Genomic DNA, 9841 nt, shown 5'->3' on the forward strand with positions numbered 1-9841 from the left:
TGTGACCATTAATTTAGGAAGTTCATATGTTATGTAAGTTAGACGCAATGTTAGATTTTAAATTGAAGAAGAGGAGGGAGATAAAGAAAAATAAAAGGGAAGAATAAACAACAAAGAAAAGAAGGAAAGAAAAAGTGGCAATTGCAGGCAAAAAAAAAAAAAAATGATGTATCTGAAATTGAAAAAGAAAAGGTGGCAATTACTCTGTCTCTTTTGTCTCTCACATTTTAGTATACACTTCTCTTTCGCAAATTTATAATAATAATATTACACGTATATCATTTTGGTTATATAGATGATATATCATTATATAATTAATTAATTTTAAATTAAAAATAAAATAATAATTAATTATATAATATCATCTATATATTTAATTATATACTAAAAAATGTGGACAAGAAACACTGCTCAATATTGTGGCAATGCTTTGGAGGGAATGATGGGCTTGCCTTTTAGAGTTTCAGTCCATAAAATTTCAACATTGGGGTTCGATCTACCTAGAGTACTGCCCAATAAACTTCCATCGCCCCCGCTGCTCAATTTATCTGCATTGAGACTAATAATTTGGAGACATCGTTTACATGAGTTTATTTGGGTTACTCGTTTGATTCTATTGCTTTGAAGGTTCTGAAATGCAAAGAGTTGGAGGTTTTATTATGTAAATAATTAAAACAATGCAGGTTCTTCTATTACAACTTTTGTCTTCAGAGATGGGTTCAGTCTTAAAAGACTTCTCTTGAAAATTTTCCATGTCAAGGTCACTGGACTGCTTCTTCACTTCATTTCACAGCTGAGTTGAAGTTGGATGAATGGATAGAACATAAGTGAATTGAGTTGCCTTAACGTTTCAACATCATTTCAGTTACATTCTTGTATAGCTTTTCCAGAATTTCAAAGGCATATGATCCTCCCTCCCTCCTCCCTCACCTTTCTCATTATATGATTAACCAGTGGCCCTCGGCAACATATGTTAATGTCCAATTTGTTGGACGGCTCAGAATGAGCACAGAGAAGAGGGCGGCCCCCTCTCTTTTCTCTTGCATGGCATTCATAACGCCTGGTCCCATCAGTTAACCTCTGTTTGTTGGGTGGGTTACTGTTGTCTGTTGTTCCCAATCCAATCTCCAAAAACATCACCAACAAACAACTAGTATTCAAGAAGATCCAAAACATGTTTGTTACAAGAAGGCCCCTTCTCTCTTTGTATCGTTGCCTTTGCTTTTCAATCTTTACATTCATCGTTTATGATTTTAGCAATGCGGCATTTTCCAACAGAAAGATGAAAGTGGAAAGAAAGAAATGTAACCGGGTGATGATGTACACATATATGACTTGTTAATATTAAAAAGGGGAATGTTCATAAGCCTCTAGTTACTTACAGCTTAATTAAAACCAATTTCTAGAAATAGGGAATGCTGCAGATTCACATCAGGTTAATAGAGTAATTTACAAAAAGAACTCCCCACAATGGAAATTCAGAATTTCCCAGATTAGAACATCACAAATTTCCATCTATCCTCGATGAAACATCATGAAGTCACCTAGATATATCATATTGTTGAGGGTAGCCAAGCTGCTCCATCTCCCAATTCAACTTTGAAGCAACTCTCTCATGGCAGGGAACATACTCCTGTAGAAAAATGAGATAGCACAAATGAGAATCGACTAGATATGCACTCAATCAAACACTAAATTTAAATGTCAATTCATAGGAATATCAGTAATGAACTAAGAAGAAAGGCGCGAATGTTTATTGCTTTCAAATACACGGTAGTAAAAGAGTATTTTGTTCATTTGCTTAGCTAGACTTAGGCTAGCCTGAAAGTGATCACCACAACACTCAAATCTTTAGTGCAATTCTGCAATTGTCTAATACATTTTGTCTTTTTTCTCTGGAATCTCATTGAAATGACAAATTTTGAATTTCAACAGGAGGTTTGCTTTTCATGAGATAATGGGATAAGCATTATATTCAAGCAGATGAAATGGCCCTTGGCAGACTTAAGAGACCAGAGAAGTTAAGAGAGTTAAAGAGTAACTGTTGAAACCCCTAAAAAACTAAGTGATTATAAAGTAAGAAGATACAAAAATAAGTTCTTGTTATACCTCCAATTTTTTGACTAACTCCTTCGCTGTTGGTGCAGAAACAATGATTTGGCGTGCACTTGGACTAATAAATCCCTCTTCCACGGCTTTATCAATAAATGAGAGCAAGGAGTTGTAGTATCCATCAACATTAAGCAATCCCACCTGTGAAACATTAAGAGAAGAAACATCATTCGCTATATTAATCAATTAGAGGTAATTGTAACGAGCAGAAACTAAAAGTTATGCAGACATACTGGTTTGTCATGTATCCCTAATTGAGCCCAGGTGATGACTTCTAGCAGTTCTTCCAGAGTCCCATAACCACCTGCAGTAATCAATTGTATTGGGCACAATCAGCAGTTGATAATAATAAGATTTAACAAGAAAACAGTACATAACCACGGTTTATTCATATGATTTCATGTTGAAATATCAAAACTAATGTAACCTCAAATAAAGGGAGGGATATACAATAGTTAAAAACAAAAATCTCTTTGACTGATTACACAAGAAAATTGAATAAAAAAAAAAAATATCATTAAGAGTCCTCTTCAACATCTAGACTAGGAATAATGCCTCCAGTGCTAAAGAGTAAAAAAAGACTGATTGTAACTGTCGTTCATACAATCCACTTCAACTACTATTCATTTGATGGCTTTCATGGCATGAATCATACAAGTTTTCTAATGACTATTTAGCTCATGACTTTTTTTCCCACACCCCAAAGCATTGTATTTATTGCTCCCATCCCTCGTGAAAACAGAGGCACTATCTTCTGCCAACTCCTTCAGGTCATAATGTTTCTCATATTATCATATTAAATTTATCTTCTCTCTCACTTAAAGCTATGACTTCAAGATAAGAACAACAAAATGACTGCTATACCCTTGCATATCCTCCAATCCATCATCTTCTAAAGTTGTCAAAACTGAGGATTCCAGACAATTATTAGTCTTTAAAGAGAACATTAAAAAATTGAAGAAAAAAAGTGTGGTCTTTGAAAGGGGGAGAGCAGGATTTCCCTGTTAGGTGCAGGTACTAATTGGCAAAGACTATTTGGTGAAAGTTTTATCAGCATCCGTTACTCCAAATGTGGTAGGAAAAGAAAATGGGTTAAGCATTATATGACTAAATGAAAAAGGGCAAAAAGCAAAGAGGGTTCCTCATAAGGTCTAATTTTCAGCGTCAGAATGTTGATGGGTCAAGAACTTGGGTTTGAAGGGCATCATGAGTCTTGGGGTTTGTGACATAAGAGTTTAAAAAGAATGTGACAATTTACTCTTATATACTCTCACTACAATAACAACACCAGAAAAGGTAAAACATCACAGTATTTTTAACAGTTACACAGCTAAAATGTCATCCCAATTACTGTTTCATAGTCCTTTTGGTATACTGAATGTCAGCGCTTAAACATACTAACCAAAAGGGATTTGAATGAAAAGTGATAAACATTGAAAAGAAAAAACCACAGCCAGAATAACTCAAAAGCAACTAGTACTAGGGAAATGGGATTATACAGAAGACTCTCTCAATTTTCTTTTTTGGATTATTGGTCTCGAGAATCAATACACTGCAAGTGATAAAACTTGAAAGCCAAACATGGTAAGATATAAGGAACTGATGGTCAATAAGTTTGCCAGATTTGCCTAAGAAATTTGGTCAATGTTTAGAATTTTTTGGCAGGCCTTACACTAACCTGGTAAAGCAATAAAGGCATCTGAATGCTTAGCCATCTCAGCTTTCCTCTGATGCATATCTGCTACTGCCTTCACTTCCCCTACTGTCTCACCAGTTAACTGCAAAAGGGCACAGAAAAAATAAGAGATTAATATTTGGGGTTTCCTGCAGTGAAGCAAGCAATGATGAGTTTTTCAGGAAATAATTGGCTTAATTCAAAGAACTTCAAAGTGAAATCATTAAGAGCTCACTAAGATGATAAATAATTTCTGAAACAAAAAAGACAAGAAAAAAACTTGTACAACCATTAGGTATAATACCATTAACCAAATATACAAACGATACGAAGAATTAAAACCAACTAACCAAATATCATGGTCGTAAGGCTACCAAGTATTTATCAGAGAGGCAGAAAGTCCAAAGAAACAAAGATAAAATGATAAAATGAACATTGGTAGAGTAAAGACTAATAAAAAAAATTATGTGGGAAGCAAAGTTAGGAAAGAAAAGGATTTGAAAATAAAGACAGAATGAGAGGTGGAAGAGAAAAAAAACAAATATGAAATAAGCCATTCATGGTGGCAAAAAAAGCAGAAAAAAATAAAGAAGCTGCAGGGGTTGTTTATTTTTCTTTTGTATTTAATATAACGGGAAAAAGGTTGAAGACTTTTTTTCTGGATGGAACAGGCATACCTCTCGAGGCATGAGCGTCTTGGGAATAACTCTGCAGCAAGACAACAACATGACAAAAATCAATTGAAATACAGAACAAAACACTCATTTTGTTCTTTAATCTGTCTATGTAGTTTTTATATGTAAGATTTGAGGTCAAACTTGAAGCATAGAAAAGATTAAAAGGCGGCTTACCCAATGACATGGCGACCACCATCGTGAACAGCTTGTGAAACCAAACCCATCAAACCAATGCTACCACCTCCATAGACTAAATCGATGTTCCTAGAGACCTGCAACATGACATTATCAAATCAGCTCAAAGAAACCAAAAAAGTCATTTTTTCACCCGATGAAATGGAATAAAGCAGTGTTTTTTAAGACTGCAGAGAAACCGATAAGATCGAAAATGACTGTTTGATACTCATTTAACAAGGCAGTACCTTGTTTGTAGATTGAAGTTTCAAACTTTAAAAAACCTAGGAGAGGGTGACGGTGAATTTGGGAAGATGAGGAACAATAATAACAGTCACAAGCATTGGAAAACTTGGAGCTTTTTCATACATCTCAAAAGTAGGCTTATTTGTAATGCCACTTTTTCCTGTTTCCCGATAAGGACATTGAGAGAAGAAAGACAACACATTTGCATAACAATGCATATATGCTACAAAGATAACCAATGAAGAAGAAAGGCCAAAATTTTAAAGACGGTAGAAGTTAAAAGAAAAATAAAAACCAACTTCAAAAAAAGTTGAAAAAACCAGAAGGATGAAGTTTTAGCAACTTCTAATGGATTTGAGGCAACACCCATCACTAGTTGACATGTTATACAAAAGGGTATCTATCACATTAGCCACAAATCCAAGAAAGAAAATGAAAAAACAAATGAAAACATATAAAAATTAAGTCTTTAAATACCAATTCTTTGCCAAGCTCAATAGCAGCATCTTGGTAGCTACTCTTCTTGCCTTGGCTACTTCCACAGAAAACACAAATCCTCTTAAACTTAGACTGATTCACTGCACTCTCCATCTCCATTTGGTAACACTAACAATAAATTTCTCCCAATGTTTTGGTTAATTACTGAAAATACAAGAATCTACCTCCTTTTGTGCTGTATCTAAATGCTTTCTAAGCAATACATGTGTCACGGAAGAAAACCAGACCCTTATTTTTGATTGACCACTACTAATAAAAATGTAACTGCACTCTCCTGCAGCCCTCATCCCTCCACGCGTATTTATAAAACCTTGTCACACGTGAGTGCCTTTCAGCACGCTTGCAACCCAGCCCGCACATTCTACAGCTAATGTTGGTGCGCGTGGACCACTTGTTCTATTTCCATGATTTTTATTTTTATTTCCTCTGCTCATAAAATAATAAATATTTGTTGTAGATTTTCTCTGTCCTATATGAAAATATAACTCACATATTATTTCATTTATGAGTTTCGACATTAGATTTTCTTTGATATTTTCTTGTTGAAGGCTTGAAGCTTCTGGCGTAAAATATGCCTCACTAGCTGAAAGATGTAATTGATAAACGTACCTCTCAATAAGCACCTAAATCTAAGTTTGTCGTGAAGAATAAAACACCATTGAAATGGTTCAATATGGAAAAAAAACAACTAGGAGAGAGGCAGAATCTTTAGAGCACAAATTTGTTAATTAATTAATCAGCTTAGCCCATTTGGTTTGGTGCAAAGAAAGTTGTTGACTGTAGTCTTCCCTATTATGGATTTTTAGTTTTTAACTAGCAAACTTTTAGATCAAAGACAAACTATTCTCTTTTCAGCTAGAGAAGATCAAATATGGACATACCGGGATGGGCATTGGGCAAGCACATTTTGAATAATAATCTATTTTACAGATTTACAGTCCAACAAAAACATGTTTTCTGAGCAAGTATGGAGCAGAATTTTAATAAAATAGTTTCTATAGAGCATTGTGCTTTGATGATTGAATAAAAACATCAGTGGGTTATGGTTTATTACCTTGTCTTTCTTACTAGACAAATTTGTTGTAGCCATAGGAAACACTTTAGTTTCATTGCACGCACCTCTTCCCTACTCTCCAAGCATGCTGTCCCCAGCCCCATTCTCCACCTTTCAATAAAAACTCTATATTTTTAATCATTTTAAAACAAACCCATTTCCTGATTTCTTATTATCCATACGGATTTTTATTTTCTTATTCATACTATTACTATATTGTTATATTTTATAGTTTCTTCAGTTGCCAGGATTGCAGGAACTGAACCCATGTTCTATTAACTAATGTGTTGCTTAATTTATCTAACATCCCCAATCCCAAAGTTGGCCTTTCCATGCTCTAGCTGGCTCCATTTTTATTTTATTTTGCCTGTCTAACTCTATACTCTTCCTATGTTTAGAGATTGTAAACTCATAATTACAATTGCTTGATGGGGGATCGAGTTTATGCTAATAAACTATTAATGTACATTCTTCATGCTTGCATGCGCATTTAAACCATGTAAATTTTGTCTGTTTGTTTTTGGGAGTTTTCTAAATATATATGCGCCTAAGTGTTTTCAATTAGAGTTTTAAGTGTTTAACTAGGCAAACATGAAATTGGAATGCTGGTAATTTGTCAGAAACTTTGGGACTCTCTCTGGTTAATGACAGTTCAGAGCTGACAAATGGTTAGTAAATTGCAGTCAACATAATTGATTATTTACTTCATTGATGAAATTAAAGTTTTAACCTTTCTCTTTGTGATTTCTCTTTTGGATGAAAATTCCCATCAACAATGTTAAATGATCTCAATCATGATATTCTAGTGACCTGAATCATGTAGAATAAAAATAACTCCAAATCAGAAAAAGATTTAACTCCCCATATTAATTGACGGCTGATGCTCAAAGAGTCATTTGAGACCCCAAATTGAATTGACTACTTTAAATAAATAAAACTATAAGTTTGAATTTGATTTTGATATATTGTCAACGAATTTCGAATCTATATACTTATGCTTTAACACCCTATTTTTACCACTCAAACTATTCATTGGAAATAATTTTGAGCTTTTTTAGTTAAAAATGACATTGTCTCATCTCTTTTTGTGTAGTATGTTTTCTTTGTAATGTTTAGCCTCATAAATCTTAGTAACGATCCTTAGTCAAGTATGTTTCAAAGATGAATAATATCATATGTAAAAATAATTAGTATAAACGATAATGTATTACTATATAATTGAATATTACTTAATTTTCAATTTAAAATCACTTAATTATATGATAACATTTCATTTTTATATTTTTTGTTTGTATAAATAATTTTATTATTTGAAAAATATACTGCTTCACTTTATAAATTAATTCACTTGCTCATAAATATAATACATTTAGATTATCTAAACGAGACTTAATTGATAATTACAAATAGACGTAAAATAAAGTGTAAAATTATATATATTTATTTTGAGTATATAAATAAATATATATTTGATATATATTATCACGTAATTATATAATTTTAAATTAAAAATAAAATAATATTTAATTATATAATAATATATTTAGATATATCTTTTATTTATATACTTATGGGCAATATTTCTTAAAATAAAATAAAATAGATAAATAAAGGATAAACAAACACCGAGGGAAGGATCTGTCTTTTCAATGGCATTTCATTGCTGCAGGTTCTGAAATTCTGGCAAGATATTAGCATATATCAAGAACAAACAAACTATATATCAACCGAAGAAATAATTGAGAAAATGCTGAAGTCTGTGCTCTGAATGTTGGCAGATTTTGGCCAAGCCCTGAAGGTGAGATCTGTCCTAGCCATCTAGTCTTAATAACACCCGACCTATGCCTTTATTACCTTCATTTCCCAATGCATGATTTCCCATATTTTGAAGAGAAGTCCCATAACTTGGAAGATACAAATACAATTGGTTAACAAATTTAGCTAAAAGGAAATTAGAAATCGTATTGGTGAGCGTGACATTTATTGGCAGAGTCCACTGAGTAAGTCTTATGTGTTCATGCAAATGTATGAGAATTCTTCTTTCCTTGCTCATGAAAATTACTAGAATCAACCAAGAGATTTAAGGAACTGCAGACTGATGAGAGAGAGACATTCAATTGGTCAACTTCTGCTTTTGCTGTTGATCAGTCAACAACTTCAACTAATGCAAGAAAAGTCAAAAGTACTTTAAATCTAAAGATGAATCTTATCAGGTTTTATCACTGATGTGGTAGAAAAACCTAGAGGGGTTGCATAGTAGCGGTAAATTGCACCAAGGACAGAAGTAATAATCTGGAAATACTATGTGAGAACTATGGAAAAAATAAAACGGAAACAACTTAGTTGAACAATAATACAAGAGCGTTTAGTGTTTTTAAAGTGATTCGGTTGTTGGAACAAAACTTATATATGCTATTATATTACTATTATTTTTTACAATGTGTTTTAGGGGAACAATTATAAAGAGTTTTATGTAGAGTCTGAAAGATTATCAAAGAAGTTATGGAAATAATTCAGATTAGTGACAACATATATTCAAGTGATGTGAGTTGTCTACACATTTTTGATAATTTATCAGATAGCTAAAACGCTAAACGCATCATTAAATATAAATTCATCGATAATACAAATTGGTCTTGTTTGATGAGAAATCCTTGAAAAAGTCTTGAGGTTAAGAGCAAGGACGGAGAAAATTATATGTTTGGACACTTTTTTTGTCACCCTACCTATAAAAGTATATAAAATATTAAATAATATTATAAATTGTATTTGATATTTCATTTAAAAAATAATAATAAAATTATGTGCATTTAAAATGAATATCAATATAAATATCGATAATAATGTATCACTATATATTTGAATAATTTTAAATTAAAAATAAAAAAAATTAATAACATATAATCATTGATACCAAACAAAGGATTGGAGACCGGTCCCGTCTGGCCAACCCTAGTTAGGGATTCATTTCAAGTTTCAACCTAGACTAGGAGATATGATATCATTGATGCCGTAGTGGATACACAGAATTATAAAAAGATGCATTACTGAATCCCTAAGGTGATAAACTGGGGGAATGTGAATAGGTATTGACGCATTTAGAGGAATCACATAGAAATGGATGTAATGTAAATGGGAAAGAAATGATATCTGTCACATTACACAATTCCTCTCTCTTTTTATTTTCCTGCAAAATCAAAACCCTTTAATCCTTTTTTTTTTCAGTTTGTCCGAGAAAGTTAGAACACATCAAATCAAACAAGGTCTTCTTCATTGTCTGTCCAAAATTTAAAAGGACAAGATTTCTCCTCACTGTCGCATTCCTTCATTCGATCATGTCAGTTATTTAGTCGGTTGGCTCTTTTGACTTTCTCTCGAATCATTTTCCATCAAACTTAACTAACC

At 32.8% G+C, this 9841-nt stretch overlaps 1 protein-coding gene across 2 annotated transcripts; it reads right to left on the minus strand.

The window, feature by feature from the left end:
* Nucleotides 1-1310: 1310 nt before the first annotated feature.
* LOC123216189 (cytokinin riboside 5'-monophosphate phosphoribohydrolase LOG3) lies at nt 1311-5658 on the minus strand. Of its 2 annotated transcripts, none has more exons than XM_044636581.1 (7): nt 5362-5658; nt 4639-4736; nt 4465-4495; nt 3791-3890; nt 2346-2416; nt 2110-2253; nt 1311-1633 (listed from the first exon to the last, which is right to left on the minus strand). In XM_044636581.1, exons 1-7 carry the CDS (start codon nt 5479-5481, stop codon nt 1541-1543), a joined length of 657 nt encoding a protein of 218 aa, XP_044492516.1. In that variant the 5' UTR covers nt 5482-5658; the 3' UTR covers nt 1311-1540. The 2 variants fall into 2 exon arrangements, with proteins under 2 accessions (XP_044492516.1, XP_044492525.1); XM_044636590.1 differs by lacking the exon at nt 5362-5658 and adding an exon at nt 4887-5043.
* Between the last annotated feature and the right edge of the window lie 4183 nt (nt 5659-9841).

This window comes from Mangifera indica, chromosome 1 (assembly GCF_011075055.1).
Source record: "Mangifera indica cultivar Alphonso chromosome 1, CATAS_Mindica_2.1, whole genome shotgun sequence".
Lineage (NCBI taxonomy): Eukaryota > Viridiplantae > Streptophyta > Magnoliopsida > Sapindales > Anacardiaceae > Mangifera > Mangifera indica.

Coding starts and splice junctions, on each gene's coding strand:
- LOC123216189 (XM_044636581.1), bottom strand. CDS start 5,481: ATGGAGATGGAGAGTGCAGTGAATCAGTCTAAGTTTAAGAGGATTTGT. Junction 4,496..4,638: donor GGTGGTCGCCATGTCATTGG/GTAAGCCGCCTT, acceptor GTCTTGCTGCAG/AGTTATTCCCAAGACGCTCA. Junction 3,891..4,464: donor AGACGCTCATGCCTCGAGAG/GTATGCCTGTTC, acceptor GCCCTTTTGCAG/TTAACTGGTGAGACAGTAGG.